The sequence below is a fragment of the Colobus angolensis genome, unplaced genomic scaffold (assembly GCF_000951035.1).
Source record: "Colobus angolensis palliatus isolate OR3802 unplaced genomic scaffold, Cang.pa_1.0 Scaffold198, whole genome shotgun sequence".
Lineage (NCBI taxonomy): Eukaryota > Metazoa > Chordata > Mammalia > Primates > Cercopithecidae > Colobus > Colobus angolensis.
In genome coordinates, this window is record NW_012115132.1 from 3,291,291 (window position 1) to 3,312,650 (window position 21,360).

Consider the following 21,360-nt stretch of genomic DNA (forward strand, 5'->3'; position numbering starts at 1 on the left):
CCTGCAGTACCAAGAACCTTCATCCTGTACCATTGTGCAACTCTTGGGTTATCAAAAGAAATCACTAATTATTTAAATAAAAACCACAGGATGCTACTCTAAACTCAATGATCTGCATTTAGGAAACTGTCTTAATATGGGAAATTACAATGGGCCCTGGAATGACTCAGTGGGTAGGTATTGGGATTTTCCAGGATATGAACAGAGTCTTACCGGGAATGTCTAGAAGATAAGTCTCTCTGGGATAAAAGGGCAAAACCAGTAAATGGCAGTGCAGTCAGATCCAAAACTGTGGATGTGTTCAAAGAGGACCCATGTAGTGAAGGGCTGACTTCTCAGTCAACGCACATACACACAGGCAAACATGTTTTTGGACCTGGGGAAGTTATATTTTTAGTACATGATTTTTAACATTTTTTTTCCTGTGAAGCAACACGCTTTTAAAATTAACCAGTCCTTCAGGTTTACAGCAACATAGATGCAACTGGAAGCCATTATCTTAAGTGAAACAGCTCAGACAGAGAAAGACAAATACTGTATGTTCTCACTCTTAAGTGGGAGCTAAATAATATGTATACAGGGAAGCAGAGTGTGGAATGATGGACAATGGGGACTTGGAGGGGTAGGGGATGGAATGGGGGTAGATGATTGGAGGTTCCTTGGTGGGTGCAGTGTGAATGGCTCCAGTGATGGGTGCTCTGAGGGCTCTGAGTTCACCACAATGCAATAATTCGATGTAGCAAAATTGCACTTTTATCCTATGATTATATACAAATAAAAACAAATAAGAAGAAAAAATGAATAAATAAAATCACCCAGTCGTTCAGCAAAGAAAGCTACGTATATGTATACACGCACAAACATACACTGATATTCTGAAGTGGTGGTTCTGGGACACTGAGGGTTAGACAGTCAAAGAGAAAGAGAGCAACAGCCTATTGAGCAATGACTTTCTGGACTTTCACGTGTTAAGGTACAATACAGTGAGTAGGGGCCTCATCACCAAGTGAGAAGTGTCAGGGAAGAGACATTAGTGATAAGAAACAACTTCTAAAATGACCACCCAAGGGAATTTTATGACCTGAAACCTGTGCTTGCCCACAACAAGCCCAAGAGAGAAAACCTTTTGGTTACATTATCTCTCCTTCAGGAAGACTCAAATTGCACATTAGCATATCAAAGTCACCTTGAAATTCTATTAGTAAAGGAAAAAACTTAACTTTTTTTAGACTGTATTCTCCAAATCGTGTCTATTGATATGTACTCATATCTGTGGGACCCCCATGTGAGAAATGCAACACAAACAATTGAAGGGTTTTGTTTGAACAACGGAGTGGCAGAATGAAAGAGGACATTCTTGAAGATTTATGTGGCCACTGGACACAAGATAATTTGGAAGTGAGAGTACTGGCCCAGTTAGGGGAATGCTACATTGTGTCGACTTGGGTTCTTATTGATTCGTAGAATGAGGACAGTGGCTAAGGGACAAGAAAGGGAGAGCCAAGAGAGCAATTGTTGATGACAGAATTGAATGGATTTGGTCACTAACTTCTGTACTGATGGGGAACAGGGAGGACTCATGTGCTCATAAGATGGTAAAGCAGGAAATGACTTCTAGAGATGATCTAATTTGGCAGTTTTCAAACTCTTATGTAGCCACAGGAAGAACAACAAAGTTTCAAGGAGAAGCCTAAAGTATAGAACAGAAGAAAGGAGAAGGGCTGTGGGTGTGTTTTATCAAATGATGGAAAAAAGAAAGAATGAAGGAGAAATTCCTGTCCCTCACATTGTAAAATTTTGGCTGGGAATGATTAAAGTAGTCTAAATCTAAAAGAAGCACTTCAAGATATAGGCATAACCATTCAGGCATTATTTCTCCCACCTCCAAAGTAGTCCTGGACAAGTAAGTTTCAGAGGCAGGAGTATTTCACATGAATAATTCTGGAGGCCTTGATTGGTGTAAACACCAAGAGTAAGGCTGTTAAAAGCTACATCCTAGGGTTGACTGCTTGAGAGCAGTTCCTGGCTCCATCAAGTCCTCCATGTTAATATCTAAAAAATTACTTATCTGTGCATATTTCAGTTTTTTCCTCTGTAAAATTGGGATACCAATTGACTGGGACCCATTTCCCAGGGCTATTGTGAAGGTGACATGTGCTATTTTATCTAACATTCTTAGCCCAGTGCTTAACACAGGAACAAGCAATACATTTAGTTCATTATTTAAGAAGGGCTGTTGGCCAGGCGCAGAGGCTCATGCCTGTAATTCCAGCACTTTGGGAGACCGAGGTGGGTGGATCACCTGAGGTCAGGAGTTCGAGACCAGCCTGGCCAACATGGTAAAACCCCATCTCTACTAAAAATAAAAAATTACCCAGGCATGGTGTCAGGTGCCTGTAATCCCAGCTACTCGGGAGGCTGAGGCAGGAGAATTGCTTGAACTCGAGAGGCAGAGGTTGCCGTGAGCCAAGATAATGCCATTGTGTTCCAGCCTGGGGGACAAGAGCAAGAAGGTCTGTTACATACCAAGCACTGCTACTACTAGAGGGGAACAGTAGAACAGGATACTATTTAAACCTCCAAATAATAATCAATTCATTTACTCCACACTTATTACAATAATTTTACATATGTGGCCTCTTGTGCTGATTCAAAATATGTTCACAAATTCTTATATACCCTCTTCAAAAAGTGAAGCCTCAGCAACCAAAACAACATGGACAAGTGACATCATATCAAGTTAAAAAGCTTCTACACAGCAAAGGAAACAATCAAGAAAGTGAAGAGAAAATCCACAGAATGTGAGAAAATATTTGCATACTATCCATATGACAAGAGATTGATAGCCAGAATATATAAGGAGCTCAAACAAATTTGTAGGAAAAATCTTATAATCCAATTAAAACACAGGCAAAAGATCTGAATAGACATTTCTCAAAAGAAGACATGCAAATGGCAAATAAGTATATGAAAAGGTGCTCAATATCATGATCATCACAGAAATGCAAATCAAAACTATAATAAGATATCATCTCACCCTAGTTAAAATGGCTTTTACCCAAAATAAAGGAAATAATAAATGCTGACAAGGATGTAGAGAAAGGTGAACTCTCTCCACTGTTGATGGGAATGTAAATCAGCCACTATGAAGAACAGTATGGTAGTTCCTAAAAAAACTAAAAATAGAACTACCATATAAACTAGCAATCTCATTGCTAGGTGTATATCCAAATGAAAGGAAACCAAAAAATGAAGAGATATCTGCATTCTCATGTTTATTCCAGCACTATTAGCAATAGCCAAGAGTTAGAAGTGTCTATCCAGCAACAGTTGAATGGATAAAGAATATGTGGTACATACATACAATGGAGTACTCTTCAGCCACAAAAAAAGAATGAGTTCTTGTCATTTGCAACAACATGGATGGAACTGGAGAATATTATGTTAAGTGAAATAAACCAGGCACAGAAAGACAAACATCTCATGTTCCTACGTATTTGTGGGAACTAAATATTAAAACAATTGAACTCATGGAAATAGAGAGAAGAATGATGGCTACTAGAGCATGGGAAGGGTAGTGAGATGAGGAGGGGAAAGTGTGGATGGTTAATGGGTACAAGAGTATAGTTAGAATGAATAGGATCTATTATTTGATAGCACAACAGGGTGACTACAGTCAACAATAATGTTGTACATTTTAAAATAACTAAAAGTATTACTAGACTGTTTGTAACACAAAGAAATGATGAATGCTTGATGTGATGGATACCCCAGTTATCTTCCTATGATTATTATGCATTGTATGCCTGTATCAAAATATCACATGTAGTCTATGAACATAAACACCTACTATGTACCCACAGATGTTTTCTTTTAAAAAGTGGAACTTAATTCCCATTCCCTTGAGGGCTGGACTTGGTGGCTTGCTTGTAGCAAGCAGAATAGCTGGAGGTGACAATGCATGATTTCCAAGGCCAGGTCATAAAAGGTACTACAGCTTCCTTCTTGCCCCCTTTGGGTCACCCTTTCTGGGGCAAGCCAACTGTCCCTCTATGAGGACAATTCAGTCATTCCATGAAGTGGTCTATGTTGTGGGGGCACTAAGCCCTCCTGCTAACAACCAGCACTAACTTTCCAAGTGCATGAGAGAGTCACTTTGGAGCAGATCCTCCAGCCCCAGCCAAGCCTTCAGATGAATTCAGCCCTGGGTGACATCTTGACTGTGATCTTATGAAAGACACTGAGCTAGAACCACCCAGCTAAGCTGCTCACAGACCCCTTGAGCCACAGAAATTGTGTGAGATGATAAATGTTTATTTTAAGCCACTGTTTCAGTCAGAGTTCTCCAGAGAGACAGAAATGATAGGATATATATATTTCTTTTCATCTCTCTCTGTATGTGTGTGTGTATATATATATACACAGAGTGTATGTGTATAGATACTACAGTCAACAATAATTCATTATACATTTTAAAATAACCAAAACATATATATATATATGCACAGAGAGAGAGGAAAATAAATTAAGAAATTTATTAGAAGATTGATTATGGAGGCTGAGAAGTCACGATAGGCCATCTGTGAGCCGAAGAACCAGGAAAGCTGGTAGTGCGGCTTAGTCCCAGTCTGAAGGCCTCAGAGCCAGGGAAGCTGATGGTGTAATTCTCAGTCCAAAGCCAAAGGCTGGAGAGCCCATGGGTCCACTGGTATAAGTCCTGCAGTCCAACAGCTGGAGAACATGGAGTTCAAATGTTCAAGGGCAGGAGGAGAAGAGAGGGCAGCTCTAAGGGCAGCTCTAGAAGCAAGTGAATTAGCCCTTCCTATACCTTTTTGTTCTATCCAGACACCCCACTGATTGATTGGTGCCCACTCACAGATCTTTCCCACTCAGTCCACAGGCTCACATGCCAATCCCTTCTGGAAACACCCTCATAGACACAGCTGGGGCAACCCAATCATTCGAATCAAATCCCAAACCACCTGGGTTTCCCTTTCAGCAGATGATGGACAGGCTCAGTGTCTACTGAAGGCCTGATAATAAATAATGCTTTAGCAGCTATCTGTGCATCTCTTAATCCAGTCAAGTTGACATCACAAATGAACTACCACAGCCACTAAGTTTGGGGATAATTTGTTGGATAGATAGATAACTTGTCCTCAAAAAGACCTGGTGAGGGATATTGTCCATTTTATAGATAAGAAAACCAAGGCCAGAGATGTTAATCCTTTTGCTTTAGTTCACCCAGCTGGTTTGTGAAGAGACAGATTTTAAACTCTCATCTATGTTTCCAGGATCTAGGGTATTTCTACTCTATCACTGTGTGATATCAATTAATATATCCAGCACATATAAGGCAGCAGCCATAAGAAACCACAGCTTCGGGGAGGCTTTTTGTGTGTTTGTTATTGTTTTTCATTTTATTTTATTTATTTATATATTTATTATTTTTTTTGAGACAGAGTCTCACTCTGTCACCCAGGCTGGAGGGGAGTGGTCTGATCTCGGCTCACTGCAACCTCCGCCTCCTGGTTCAAGCGATTCCCCTGCCTCAGCCTCCTAAGTAGCTGGGACTACAGGTTGGTGCCACCATGCCTGGCTAATTTTTTATATTTTAGTAGAGATGAGGCTTCACCATGTTGGTCAAGATGGTCTCTGTCTCCTGACATTGTGATCCACCCACCTGGGCCTCCCAAAGTTCTGTGATTACAGGCGTGAGCCACCGCGCCCGGCCTATTGTTGTTGTTTTTTTTTTTGAGACAAGCCCAGAGGAAGAGAATAAGGAATCTCTAAGCATCCATAGAAGGGTTCTCCAAGGAAGGCAGAGATGACCTTAACAAATGAACCACCACATCACCTAAGACACCTAACAGATACTACTCCATTAGCGTTGAAAACTGTGGGGCAAAAATTAGCCAATAATTTTCCCCAGCACCACAAGGTTCACATTTCCAGCTTTTAGGATCCCTGAATAAAACTAGACCTTGCAGAAATACCTTTCGATGCCACATTTTTCACTAAAAGTTATCAAAGGCCAGAAAAGGCCAGTCAAAGGTGAAACCCAGGGCTGCACCACGCTGATGCTTGCCTTATCTCACAAGGCACATCTTGGGTGTGCTGCGTCCTTTCTCTCCCAGCTGCGATCTAAATTATCTCCTAGGTCTCATTTTTCTTCTACTTCTTTGAGTTTTCAGACATTAGGACTGAGCCCTAGATCATGCCTTCAGGTTTATGAGGACAGTAATCTGTCATCAGCACCTGCAGAGCCTTTCGTCTTGCTCTGACTGCATGAATTCCCCAGACTCTTACTTTCTGACAACAGATGGACTTTTCTCATCTCTACCCACAAAAGCCCAACTCCATTCTTCTCTTGTGCAACACTACAACATGTGGGGCTTTTTTCTCCCACAGGGAGAACAAGAAAGCATATGGTCTCCTAAAAAGAAAAGGTTCTTTAAGTTTTTGGTACAGCCTCTTCCTTTATAAATTTCCCAGTCTCAGGTATGTCTTTATTAGCAGCAGGAGAATGAACTAATACACCTTGACTTTTGGATTGGCCACATGACTTGATTCAACAAGTGATGTAAGAGAAGTGAAAGTGCTGCAGTTCTGAGGCAGGCCTTAAAAGCCTTGCACATTTCATTTTTCTCTCTTGCTCCTCTGCCATTAGCTGTTGCCCCTTTAGCCTGGGGCAGAGCTCCCCAGCTTACTCAAAAACCTGCAGTGAGGAGCAGAGCTGCCCCAGCCTCCTTGACTGAAAGTTCAGCCACCAAGCCAAACTGAGCCCAGAGCAACGGAAATCTCTCCCCAGCACACCCTCCAAAAACAAAAACAAAAATCAAACCACCAACGAAGAACCTTAGCCTGAACCTGGGTTCTAAACATGGTTCTGCTATGATGTGACTCTGGCAAACTTTTTTCATTTTCTGCCTCAACTGTGAAATGATAGGACTTAGAATAACTTGCCTCTAAGTCCTTTCTGAACAGATTCTAGGTTAGAAAAAAAAGCCTACTTATAAGAGTATAAAACATTAACACAAACAAAAACAAAATATTAACCTACAGTTTAATTGGGAAAAATAAACACACTTTTGATTAAGTAGTTTACTCATTTGCTCCTTCAGTCAGACAGTTCTTATAGACACAAAATACATATATTAAGTTTGTGGGCCAGATACAGTGCTAGTGTTTGGAAGATCAAAGGAGAGCAAAATCAGAGTCCATTCTTAATCCCATGGAATCAATGGGGGTACTGACACTATTTAAATGAAACTAATAAATATATTCCCAAAAACTGATATGAGTGTTGTGGAGAAAACTAACCCAAAAAGGGAGCCTAAGAAAAACTTTGCTAGGGTTTATAGACTTTAACCAAAGAGCAAAGGGATGCAATCAAATGACTTCAAATTGGAGCGAGATGATTAGATTTGGGTCATACCTTTCTGTTTGCTAGTGGAGAAAAGCTGCACTGGGGAAGAACTGTATGGCAGAGAGACTAATTAGTAAACTGCTGAAATGGTCTTAGTGAGAGAAAACCGTAGCTTAGACTTGAAGAGTACTGAAGATGAATATCTTCCAGCTAAATTCTTCCATTAAGATCACTGTACTTTAAGCTCATTCAAGAAAAGTTTCACTCTTAGAGAGTTCTTTTGCACAATTAAAGTGGGATTTTGTTGAAATGCCTGGTATCAAATGAGATTCTTCATATCAGAGTGCATTTCAATGTATTTTTGGAAGCCAATAGGGTAAGTTGCACTTTTACACCTGATGAGAAAGTGCATTGAGATGGAATGAAAAAAGTACTGAATGTGGAAGTCTCAAGTGTTGAATTCAGGCTCTGTCTGGGTGTATAAATTTGGTCTCATCATCTATCCTTGCCCTGCCTCTGTTTCATGCCTATAAAATGAAGTAAATACTATCCACTCACAGCCATTGTAAAGATAAAATGCAATAATGTATGTGAAGGCTTATTGTACCCTACATAATGGTTAAAAATATAAAGTATATTAGATAATTATTAACAGAGGAACAGAAGGGAAGGGAAAGGACTCGTGAAATAACTACAGTAAGCGGTCAGCTTTAGCATCTCTGCCTAGTAAAGATTTTCTGGTCATTTTGGAAGTAGTGGTAAAAGGGAGCCCATCACACCTTAAGTTTTTAACCACTTGGCATAGAATAGTTCAGTTGTGAAAATAAATTGCATCTTTTCTAGTGTTCTCTTGTGCTGATGTATACTGATGAGAAGTAATTCCAGATGACCATTCCTATGCTTTTACACACAGTTTACAATTTCCCCTGGTTGGGGAAGTAGGGACAACTCTGCTCAGAAGAGTTGCTGCAAATTTATTAGGTTGGTGTACAAGTAATTGCGGTTTTTATCATTTAAAAAAAGGCAAAAGCTGCAATTATTTTTGCACCAACCTAATACTTCAGGGTAGGAAATTCAGAACACAGAAAGATCGTAGGCAGCCCACAATAACCCCACACTCTTTTCTATCAATAAAACCTATTCAAAAAGGGACAAGGATCCAGGACACTGCTCTTCCATGGTACAGCCATGTTTTCCTGCCTGTCAGAGGAGGCTCTGCATTGATCAAGTTAAGTTCATTCTGTGACTTAACTACAAGTCAAACTAGGCAGACTTACTCCACACCTGGCAAGTATCCTGAGGCCCTTGTTACTGCTTAACTGAATTATATCCATGTTCTTTGGGAATGGCCTCTCAGGCTTCCATGGATGATGAAAAGGACAAACACTTACTGGGTGTCCATTATATGCCAGGACAGCTCACAACACTGTATATACCCTTCACTGTATATACCTCACTGTATATATCCACTGTATATACCCACTGTATATACCCTTAGTCACTGCTGAGCACCAAACTGCGAGCTAGGTAACATATACATTACACAATTAAGAGTATTATGATACACGTGGGAAAACCAAAACACAGAAATGTCAAAGAACTTTGCTAATAACCAACATCGAGTAAATGAGAGTCAGGATGACAATCTAGCTCTGTATGTCTATGAAGCTTGAGTATGGATGCCAAATATTCAGATAACCAGTTAATACAAAGGTAGATAGATTCTGCTCAAATTTTGGACACATAATTTAAGTCCGATTTTGAAAGTATCATTTAGAAGAATGATGCTATAGAATATCACCAACTTATCAATATACAGATAACACACAATGTGATTTAATTGTACACAATGTGATTTAAGCAAAAACAACGAGGCTTTTGCTTAAATCATGTTCCCTGAAATAGGCTTACTTCCTCCGACGGAAGCCTGATATAACTTGAATGGTTGGCACGTTTTTCATGACTCAAGGATTAGAGTTATTATTTTTTATCTTAATTACAAAAAAATTTTTTTTTCCTCTCAGTCCCTTCCTGTAAAAACTTTAGTCTTTAGGGTTTGAATCCTTTTGGTTAGGTTTAGAAGATCTCCCTGAACAGAATAGAAACATAATCTATTTACTTTTTGAGATTCATGAATGTTTTCTGTAGAGGCTTGTAAATACAGCAACCTAGTGAGAACAACAAATACAGTAAAGTACTTATATGTACTACTTTAAATCTTAGAATCCAGTGAAATCTGGAGCCTCATCTCAATATTTCTTTTTTTATTTAATTCACTATAAGGTAATGGGCTTTTCCCTCCCTTTCTGTGCTCTCTGATATATTCAGAAATTTTTGAATCATTCTAAATATCACAATTTCTGATATTAAAATATTTTAAACCCTTCATTTTATTAGTAATGACAATTCCTATTTGGCCAAGTGCTTATGAACTCAGATTTGCGATCATGTAATCAGTATTGAAATCTATACTGAGTAATATCACAAAGTTCTACACTTAGGTAGACCTCAATCCCCTTACTACAATTCATGTTTTGGAGACATGGGGCAAATTACTTAAACTCACTGAGCCTCAATTTCCTCATCTGGAAAATAGTGATCTGACAATATTGTAGTGATTAAAGGAGATGATGTATGTCAAGGTGCTTAGACAGAGCTTGGCACTTGTAATTTCCCAACAAACACTACTTATAACAATGATAAAAAATAATAACAATAGTAATAATAAATGATTTATTGAGTACTTACTATGTAACCACAATTGTGACCAAGAATCTGGAAGATATGAAGCATAAGACTCAGTTCCAGCACTCGAAGTGCTTATATACTATAAGGAACAAATAATAGCATCATAATGAACACAGAATTTGGCTTATGAGAGGTATGGGATGAGGTCTGGACTTTGCCCCTTACTAAAATTGGGTGTAACTGTTAGGAACTGTACTTGGCTGCTGATAAAAAAAAAAAAAGACCAAAAATAAGTCATTTAAACAATACATGATTGCAGTCTGTGAAAGATACTAAAGCAAAAGCTAAGCTGTGCCCAAATTACTGACCCACAGAAACTGAAGTAATACATGGGTATTGTTATAAACCACTAAACATTGGGATAATCTGTTAACAACAATCGATTAATATATGTGGCTCATCATGTTGTTGTATACAATTGTAATTACTTCATTCTCATTACTTTATAGAAGGGTTTGGAAAGCTTTTTTTCCCTGCAAAGGATCAGGTAGGAAATATTTGAGGCTTTGTAGGACAAGAGGCAAAATGGAGGATATTATGTAAGTATGTCTGTATAATTTCCAGGTTTTGAAAAGTATACCTTTTTGTATTTTTCCAACCATTTAAAAACATAAAAATCATACTTAGCTGGTGAGCCATAAAAAATAAATGGTGAGCCATATTTGGCTCATTGGTCTTAGTTTGTTGACTCCTGCTATATGGAATTACTTGTTTATACCACAGTTCATCTCTCCAATCTGTTGTTGATAAATATTTGAGTTGTTTTCCATTTGGGAAACATTAAAATAATGCAACCACAAACATTGTTGCACATGTCTTTTGGAGAACATGTGTATGCATATTTGTTTGGTGTAAACCTAGGAGTAGAACTATTGGGTCACAGCATAAGCATATATTCAGCTCAATGTTTCAGATGGTTTTCCAAAGTGGTTTTGTGAATTTGCACAGCACCAGCAATATATGAGTCTTTACTGCTTCACAATCTGGCCAAGAGTTGGTATTTTGTGTCTTTTTCTTTCAAACATTCTAGTGACAAATGTAATTTTTTTTCTTTAGCACTTCCCAGGTGATTCTAATATTCAGCCAGAATTGAAAACCTCTGCACAACTATTGTTTATCCCTCATTAGGCAGAACCACATGAAACTGCTCTATTTGTAGGTTTTAAAAATGTTCAAACATTGGCTATTTCATATGGCTGAAACTAACATCTCCTTCACATTTTATTTATACTAAAAATAAAACTCGTCTAGAATGCACATCACTGGGAAAAATATTAAAGACTTGAACTAAGATGAAGTTTTAAAATTAACAACAGATTTCAGTGACTTTTATATTTTAATATCACCCAGATATTTAAGAGCTTGGAAACAGACCGATGGTTTTCATCCTCAATGAAGACTGGAATCACCTCTAGGTTTTTAAAACCTAAGTGCCTCTACCCAAACCCCCATAAGCCCTGATTCTGTGAGACTAAGATAAAGCTTAGGAATATTTATAAAAGGCTGATGCACAGCCAAGGTTGAGAACCACTGACACTACCTGTCCTATGGTTTTCTTTCATATTCATTCAATCTAAGAAAATACTTAACGCTTTGGTGATTTTATATACATAAAGTAGGTAAGCACTTGGATTTCAGTTCTTTCCAGGTTTTAGAATGCTTGGCTGTGTATAAGGTTGGAAAATTCTTTTTCTCATGGAAATTATGTCTCACTGAATGGGTCTCTCTCTCTCTACTGTACCTAAAAGGGAGGCTTAGCTTTGACTTCTACACAGCTCCATGGACTCAGAATTAAAGTATCAACAAGAGCATTTAATGGTTATATGCAAGTATTTTTTAACGGACCTATACACATATTATTATTATTATATTACCCAATAGGAGGACTAGGCATGTAATTAGTGACCAGAACAACAGGTGTGCAAGTATACACTCAGAAACAGAATTGTTTTGAGATTTTTTTTTTTTTTTTTTTTGCTAATGACCAAGACAGACAAAAATGTCTAAGTAGTCATCATGGGAAGAATCCGATTTTTGCACTTCCTTATTTTACAGAGATTAACATTATATATGGGTGACTGGGTGGATGTGGTACCAAATGCATTTCCAAACTGAAGGCCTTTAAAAGTCAATCCAGTCTTGAGCCAGATTTATTCCTGAGGTTATTCCCTTACCCTTTACAACCACAACTGTATCCGTATTTTCATATGCAGGAAAAAATGTTTAGAAACTTAATTTTTACCAGCTGTCGAATTGTATTGCTATCCACGTGATTCCCCTTATCCTGTCTGCTTATAGCATCCCCAGCACCTACAGCTAGGACGCAGTTTTCAGAAGTTGAAGGCACCTGATTCTCAGGCACTGTTAATTATTAGGCCCTGTCACAGGCTGTCAACAGGCTCCAAGGCTAGCCAAATTGAAAGCCTCCTATCCTGGAAGCCAGGCAGGCTTTCATCTGACCTCCTCCGGTACAATCCTGGTTCCGATTTTGTTCCTAACAATCCCTTGGGGATGTTGTCTATTGGGGTTTAAGCCACTCCTCCTCCCCTACACCCCCATGCCAAGTATTTAGCCACCTGAACCACCCTGTAGGATCAGAAGACAGCTGTATCAACCGGCGGAATTCCCCCACAAAACCCATACATCTCAGGGTGCGAAGGAACAAGTTTCAACCTCAGCCTGGGCAGCGCTCTCTGGCCCAGGTGGAGAACCACAGGCGGACGGTGGTTATGCTCTCCCTACTAAATGGTGGTTCAGGAGGCCAGGGGGCGGTACCTGCGGCAGAGGCCAGCGGACGAGCACGGGGGAGCTCATCACACTGCTGACCGGCACCTGCCCACCTCACCACACCTGCTACGTGCCAACCCCCTTATAATGGACAGGGAAGGGCTCAATCACGGGTCCCTACTCTTAGCACCGAACCTATCTCAGCGCACGGCCTCCTGGGAGATGTAGTCCACACCGCTTCCCGGGATTTCCAACCCCCCTCCAAACCCCACACCCCAGGCGCCCCGGGTCCCCTCACAACTTCCTCAGTAGAGATTACTCGGTCTGGCCAGCTGAAGCTGGAGCTGCTGTCGGAGTGTGGGGGCAGGCGGCGCTCCGCGTTGGAGTCGGGGTGCTCTCCCGAGTCCAAGTGAATGGAGGGAACTACACTTCCCAGGACGCCCTGCGCGCGCCGAGCCCGGAGCCGGCTGCCTCGCTTTGCGTGACCGCGGCAGGTTGGTCCTGGAGCAGATAAGCTCAGAATATTTAGGCGAAAGCGAGAGAAGTGGGGGAGCGCGGGGCAGGAGGAGTACCTCGGCCAAGAAAATTATGCATGCGTTAGGGAAGCTCTGAGAGAATGGCTGTGGAAGGTAAGGGACGCTTGGGGCATTTTTAAGCTCCTTCTTAACCCGCGCACCCCAAGCCACACATCCCCGATGAAGCTTGGCGATCGTGGGGAGGCGAGGAAACGGGGTGGCGGAGAGCGGGCCCCTTCCTCCTTCACCTCTTGGCACTCACCTGCGCCGCCAAGGCCAGTAGGCGCTTTAATTCAGTTGCTTCGGAGAGACGTGAAGGGTAGGTGCGCAAGACTTTGAGGTAGGAGGTGTGGAGACGAGTGTCCCTGATGCGAAACGATATCCTGGAAATGGGGAGAAAGCCGGCGGATCCGGCATGAGGTTTGGCCCCGAGATGCCCTTTTTCCCTGCCCCTTCCCTCCGGAGCCGGCTGGGTGGCCCCAGGGCTGGGGATGCTTGGTTGGCCCTCTCACGTGGGAGAGGTCCCTGGCCCAGGTGCGTCATCCGGAAGCTTGGACTGGGATTGGGTCGAGGGCCCTTCGTCCTGTGCGCCCAGCAGCGGCGGCCGCAGATGTATCCAGAGGGTAGAGGTGTCCCTACACCTGTCTCTGCTAATACAGCCAGCGCCCCGGGCTTAGCAAAGTTTACAGACGTGAAATGTAATCAGCCAGGGAAAAGAAGTGCAACAACCTCTTCGATGTGGGTGAATCCTTTTCTTTGAAGACCACTTTCTTCTTATAGTCTTGAGCTTCGACTTTGCAGTTTTGACCGTACAGTCCTGCCTCCCTTGAACTTCCTGGTTGAAAGCAGGGTCAGGCTGTTCGTGAGGGATCCTGAGTTTTTCATTTCCGATTCTCTTACCTTGGAACACAAACTTCCTTGTTTAGGGTAGTTTCTGAAGAAGAAAAAAATTGTGGACCAGAAGCGTTTGTGATGTCACATTAGAGGTCAAGCTGTACCTAAATGATGAAGATTGTGGGACAAAATTGGAGCGTACATTCATCTACAGAATTTTGGTTTCTGAGTGCGATCAGGTCAGAGGGGCTACTGAGGTAGGGCGAGGAGGCATGCTTGCCAGCTGCTTCAGGCGCCTTGCCAAGGGGAAATGAGCCTATTCCTTGTAGGCTAGAGACCAGAAGGAACCACAAGGGCTGGCTTGCTCCTCCCTCTCCTCCCTACCCCAAGAGAAAGAAACTGAACTAATCTGACTCTTGCTCCCCTTATAACGACTGTCTTAAGAACCCGAAGTAGCAACCACCCAGCTCCTACACTCAGCACCCATAAACTCGGGAAACTCTTGCCTTTGGGCTATCTCAGGTTCAGAGATCCACAGCCAGCCACTTCCAGCTTTCCTAACTTTATTAACAAAAATGAAGTCCTCTCTCTTACAACCAAGATTTTTCTAGGTTTTCTTTTCGGTGCAAAATGTACCAGCAGGGTGAGAATCTCTCTCTCTCTCTCTCTCTCTCTCTTTTTTGTATCGTTATGATTGATAGTGAGTCAAGACTTCAGATGCCAAAAAACAAAACAAAAGCCGAGATAAAGTTCATTTTGAGCTTGAGACCGAGGATATATTGACCTACTCCTTAAATATCCCGTCTACATCATCCATCAGGTGGCACTGATTATGATCTCTCCTCTTCACCACTCCTGTGTCCCTAAGACAGGGGCATTCCCCCTTGTTGCTAGTCCACACTGTTCTCGAAAACAATTTCTTGTCCACTGTAAGAAGTATAAATTCATCTTATTTCTTGCCTGATGGGTGATTATACCAGTGAAGCCAGACTTTACAAAAACAAGAACTTAGGAAGGAAGTACATGTTAACTATGGAGAATTTATTTTCTAGTGACTTATTTGGTTAAAGTACCTGTCTAGTAAACAGGAGATCCTGAGTTTGAATCACAGTAAAGTCTCAAAGAATGAAGGAAGTACTTTTAACTTTAACTGCAAATATGATTCCTATCTTTTGTCTTTGCAAAGAGATCAGCCTGGACCAGTCTCTTCCTGGTTACTCCTACCTGGTCTTTCAAGCCTCGGGGGAAATGTCACTTGCTCTGGAAACCTGTCCCAGCCCTCCTTTCTCTTCTGCCTTCTCAGCACTCTTTCCAGTCTATGGGAGGTGCCTCCTGCTCACATTTATCTTAACACTTATCATACTTAATCTACCTCTTACTAAACTCTAACCCCCTTGCGGGTTAGACTTGGACTTTATATTCCCAGCTCATAGCACAGTACTTGGCCCATAATAGGTACTCAATGCTCATTCATTGCATGGCAAATATATTCATGGAGGTTTTGTAACTGGTTCTATAAGGGTACATGGGGCTTTCTTGGAAGCCTAAATGCCATACAATCAGGGACTTCTAACAGATTTGAAGATGGGAGGTTTTTTTTTTTTTTGAGATGGAATTTTGCTCTGTCACCCAGGCTAGAGTGCAATGGCATGATCTTGGTTCACTGCAAGCTCCGCCTCCCGGGTTCACCCCAGTCTCCTGCCTCAGCCTCCTGAGTAGCTGGGACTACAGGCACTTGCCACCACGCCCGGCTAATTTTTTTGCATTTTTAGTAGAGACGGGGTTTCACCATGTTAGCTAGGATGGTCTCGATCTCTTGACCTCGCGATCCACCCACCTCGAAGTGCCCTTCTCTTCAGTCTTTTGTCTTGATGCCCAAAAAGTCTTTTAGAGCAGTAGTTTACATCTACTGCTGAGTGACATTGTCTCTGGGCACATTTGGGATATGTAGGAACTGCTGCTGGGGGCTGCTATTGGTATTTTGTGCCCATGGCCAGAGATAATACATGGCCTGCAGTGCATGGCCTTCCCATATCATGTTTCCAAGCCATGGTCAAGTAATGACCAGTTTACCCAACTGATTGAGAAATGCTGCTTCAGAGAATAAGGAGTTTTGCCAGAGGAACTGGAATAGAAAATACAGTTGGAATTACTTAACATCTAAGCTTTAGTCTCCACATCTGGAAAAAATGGGCTCACTACTGGTTACCTCCTGGAAACATTGTGAGGATTAAATAAAGGAGGGGGCTGCTGGAAGGGTGTCTGGAACCTGTATCCTAAGTAAATATCACTTGTACTCACATCCCTTCTCTTAAGAAAAGCTATACTAATTGGCATGTGTTTTATATCCTGAATTTTCACTTATTCATGCCAGCCAGTTTTTCTAATTAGTAACAAATTAGAAGGTTTTTTACTATGTGTAACATTTTTCTTAAGTAAACTTGAACTTGAATTTGTAAAAGTGTTAATAGTAAGTAGTTCTCTCATTCATTTTGCTGAACCTGCAGCTGTGTGTTTAAGATGAAAAAGAGGTGCCCTTTGTTTATTGTTTTGTAACTACCCTGGGTTATGTTTTCTTCTTAGTTTAATTGCAACATCCTATTTATGTCTCCTAGTCTGGTTGTGACCCATGCTTTGCATTTATGGGCAGCTTACAGGTGTGCTTTCCAGCCACAGAACAGGGTACGATCTTACGGTCTGCATTTGGATTAGGATTATATTGGCATCCATTGTCTTTTTTAGAAAACAAAAACAGTGTTTTGTGAAACAAATTAGCAGGACTAGGAACTAGGACCTCTTGGAAGGAGGTAGCAGTTGTGAAACAAATTAGCAGGACTAGGAACTAGGACCTCTTGGAAGGAGGTAGCAGGGACCCCAAACTAATCCATTCTCTATAGACAGACTGTGTATAGATGGTTGCACCTATTGATGTTTTCTAATGGAAGTGGGTTGCAGTATTATTCAGGGAGAAGAAAAATGTGGATTCATTGGGGACAGTGTTGTATTCATCTTTGTATTCATCTCTGTATTCCAGGGATGGTGCCTGGCACTTAGGAGGCCCACAGTCATGTGGTTCATGAATGACATATAAATGCACGAGTCCCCAGAGCTAGAGAAGGGTTTTTTTCCCCTCATCCCCAATTCCTTTTCTTGCTTCATCCTCAGAGATTTATGAAAAAAGTAGGGAGGATGGACATTGTACATGGTAATTTCTATTCCAGGTCTAACAGAATAGCACCTCTCACATGGCAGAAAAATGATTTCCAATATTCAGCACTCACCTCTCTCCCCAAGAAAAACATATCAAATGCAAGACTATATGCTCTTAATGACATCTATATTAAGAGATCTGAATTTTCCATCATCAGTGACCACATTAGCTTACCAAATATCTTCTGATAAGTCATTCAGTGCTCAGGTTCTATGTTTTTATCCTGTAGGAGAGTGCAGAAGCTGCCCATCACCAAAATATTGTAAGGCTAAGTAATAATAACAGTGACTGGGAAAATGGGAAGTGAGATCGCGTCAAACGCTTGTAACAAATAGAAGCAGTCATGGTAAACACTGGGCTTTGCAGCCCCATAAATGACGACTTTGTACCCAAATTGAATTCAGAACTGCGTCATAGAGAGTAAAAGGAGTCACATGGGAGATAAAAACATCATTTTTATCACAAGGGTATAGTGGGTAATTTTTTCTGACTTCAGGTTGGAGGGTAAGTGGGCTTGCTAATATTGTACCCAGCAGTGAACTTACCTGTCACAGGGATGCCTCCCTCTACACTAGTGGCCCTTAACCTGTTTGGCACCAGGGATAAGATTTATGGCAGACAATTTTTCCATGGGGGATGGTTTTGGGATGAAACTGTTCCACCTCAGATCATCAGGCATTAGATTCTCATGAGAAGTGTGCAACCTAGATCTCTCACATGTGCAATTCACAGTAGGGTTTACACTCCTCTGAGAATGTAATGCTTCCACTGATCTGACAGGAGGTAGAGCTCAGGCGGTACTGCTTGCTTGCTCACTGCTTACCTGCTGCTGTGTGGTGCAGTTCCTAAATAGCCCATGGACTGATACCAGTTCACCACCCAGGGGTTGGGGACCCCTGCTCTATACCACTGACAACTGGAGAGCAGAGATAACATGGGCTCCTGCAGCAGGCAGGTGGGACCCAAAGGAAGAGGTGGGGAACCTATGCTTTGTGCCTTTTCACAGACTTGCTCATCAGAGAGTTGACTTCTCTCCTGAGGAGGACCTGGAGGGTGAAGAGGGAGACCAGAAGTGTAATTCTGATGGATTTCCCTTCATAGAACACAAGAAGCTCTGTCCTGCCTCTGTGTGACTCTCTTGATCCTAGCTCACCTATGCTTTCCTAACTACCTTTTCTTGTTGAGAACATCATTTGAATGTACCTCTTCTACTGGTGGCACTTTCTAAGGGCAAGGACTATGTCTCATGCGTCATCCATGAAGCTTGAATGAATGAATGAATAAAGACAAATGAAGGAATGGGTGGGTTTATGACTGCTTTTGATTTCCACAGTAACTCCCATACACACTTAATGGGAACTTCCAACGGTGTTCCTCTGTAGAGCAGATGTTGTCGTGAAGGCAGTGAGATGATGGACAAGTTTCCCTCATAGGTATTTAACTCTGGGGCAGCTTCATGGTGTGATTGTTAAACTAATTACTCCCTGATTCTCTCCCATTCACTTATTCCTGAGGGTCTTTTTTTCTTATTTTTATTATGTTCTGTAGACCACCAGATTTGACTTTCCTGCATCAGCAGTTTCTGTTGATCGCTTTGTTTTAGGAAGGAGATTGACGGCTAGAAGTTCGTCATTGAAAATTCCTGTCCAGTGACTGTGTGAACAAGAATTGGGGCCTCCAACCTAGTTTGAAACTTGCTGTGGCAGCGGTTCCTGCCACCCCCATCTCTTCTGTAGCCCTCTAGTAGCTAGTTCAGACAGGGCTTCAGCCTAATCATACTGTTGTATTGCCTAGCCCAGCCCTTCCTAATTCCTTTTATCCCACCCTTTCTTTCTCATCTGCCTTGCTGTTTTCTCATGCTTGAAGAAACAAGGGCTGGTGCTGAGAAGCAGAAACTGGGAAACCCTTGCTGGTGTAGCTGTGTTTTGTAATGCTGAGTCACAGTGCATGATGTGGTGACATGTTACAAAGGTAGGGGGAACTGGGGATCTGAAGCCCACGCTTGAACTCTGGCGAGTGAGTGTCAGATGTTGTGTATTTAATTATGAGAAAGAGGGGATATTGTAAATGCTCATCCACAGGCATTCAAGCAGATAGTGCGTTTCTGTTGATAAGCAGTAGAGTAGCACCCATGTATAAGGAACTCTACGAGATGAGGTGGGGAGTGTAACAAGGAAGGGAGCTTAGCCCACTCTGCCCTCTGTCAGCCCCAGCCCTTGCCTGCAGCCTCCACTGGGGGAAGGAGACAGAGAAGCAGATTAGACTGAATGATATAAGTGCTAAATAAAAGTACAAGCACCATAACGTGGGAGGTCTGAGAACAAATGGAGCATTTAGTTCTGAGCTGGATGGGGATAGCCTAACGAAAGGAGTAGCATTGAGTGAGTTTTTGAGTAGGGTTTTGATGGGTGGGAATCCGGGAAAGGGCACAAAACTGACTAGTGTGTGTGTAATGTGTGCTTCCTAATGAATTTCCCCTATGTCCCAGGGATGTGGTAGTTTAGCCCTTTATAGGAAGGAAAGTGAATGGGGAGCCTCCTAACTCATGTCTGCTAAAGTCCTTTTCCTAAGGGCTATATTATTTGCCTGGCCAAACCTGCAACATTCCCCACAGTCCAGTTGGATCTTGCATATGGTCCTTTTGAAACCACAAGAGCAAGCGTGGAAAGCTGCTCTCTTGTAAATCCAGATGATTCCTCCCCAGTTTTCTGAAGTGGAATGTAGCAGCACCACCCGCTCTGAGCTGGCTCATGAGAGCAAACTTGGCTATATTTAGTCTGATTTTTCTAAAGTGTGGGTGCAAGAATCTGCTTGTACAGCTTGCCTCCCGTGTGAAGAGCAGGACAGGACAGCAGCTGTCGGGTGACAGTGGTGGCCTACTTCACTGCCTTCAGCAGCCTCCTTCCCAGAGCGCTGGGGCTGGGAAGAGCCCATTGGCAGGTTTTGTTCCTTTGCTCCTCCTTGCTTCCTGCCCTTGCTGCTGCAGAAGTTGTTTGTGTTTTAGTCGGCAAATCCTGACTCTCAAGTGACTTGACGGATGCTCCTGGATTGTCTATGGGGTGTGGCTCTCAGAGCTACAGCTGCCCTTGAGACCTGGGGTACAGAATGGGCTCAGGCCTGCTCATAGTTTGTCACTGCCTCCACAGGGCACGACTCTCCCCTGTGTAGAGGACTATCTGCATTTACAACTGAACAGGCCATTCCCCATTAACATTATAATCCCGCTCTCGCAAACGAAGCTGGCCATTCCTCCTCTGCAAACAGGGAGGACAAAGGAGCCTGCAAGTCTGGCCTCAGTTGCAAATAGCAGACCCTGGGGGCTTGTTTATATGTAAACATCTTGGAAATTCAGAAAGTCAGGGAAAGATCAGAGAAACAGCAATGTGTCTGGCGACTTGCTAACATTCCACAAAGATGGTATAAAATAAAGCAGAGCGTGTCGTTCGGGGCGGCCGCCACGTTTGTCTCGTCTTGTGTTGTCTTGTGTGTTCATTCCTTTGTTTAGGAAAACACGCGGACCCCAACACCCCTGGGGATCATAGCAGTCACAGTGTTGTCTTTAAATGCTTTACATGTGCAACATCTGCAACCGGGCTAGGTGTGAACCCCAGCTCCTCCCAGGACCTGCTGGGTGCCTGGGTAATTCACTGAACAGCTCAGAGACTCCTTTGCCTGTCTATCCAATGAGAATATTAATGGTAATGACCTCATGGGCATGTTGAGAAGGTTAAATTAGTATAAGGGAAGCTCTTAAGACCTGGTTTGTGGTAGGTGCTCAGTAAACACTGAGTAAGATGTTAGACAAGATGATGGTGATGATGCTGTCTGTGTTACCTTGCCTTCCTGCCATACTTATCAAAGCATCTAAGCCATTTTTATAGCATTTTTACAGTCCTGTGATATTACACTCTGGCATAATAGTGCATGCTCAATGAGGGAATGTGGGTTATCAGAGT

The 21,360-nt window shown here is 42.2% G+C and overlaps 1 protein-coding gene across 2 annotated transcripts in view; it reads left to right on the plus strand.

Moving 5' to 3' along the window:
• The first annotated feature begins 13,331 nt into the window (after positions 1-13,331).
• Positions 13,332-21,360, plus strand: part of SAMD12 (sterile alpha motif domain containing 12) — a 418,596-nt gene continuing 410,567 nt past the window's right edge. For both annotated transcript variants that reach the window (XM_011941081.1, XM_011941080.1), the window contains exon 1: positions 13,332-13,473. In XM_011941081.1, coding sequence (XP_011796471.1) covers positions 13,461-13,473 — 13 coding nt within the window. In that variant the 5' untranslated portion in view covers positions 13,332-13,460. The remainder of the gene's footprint in view (positions 13,474-21,360) is intronic.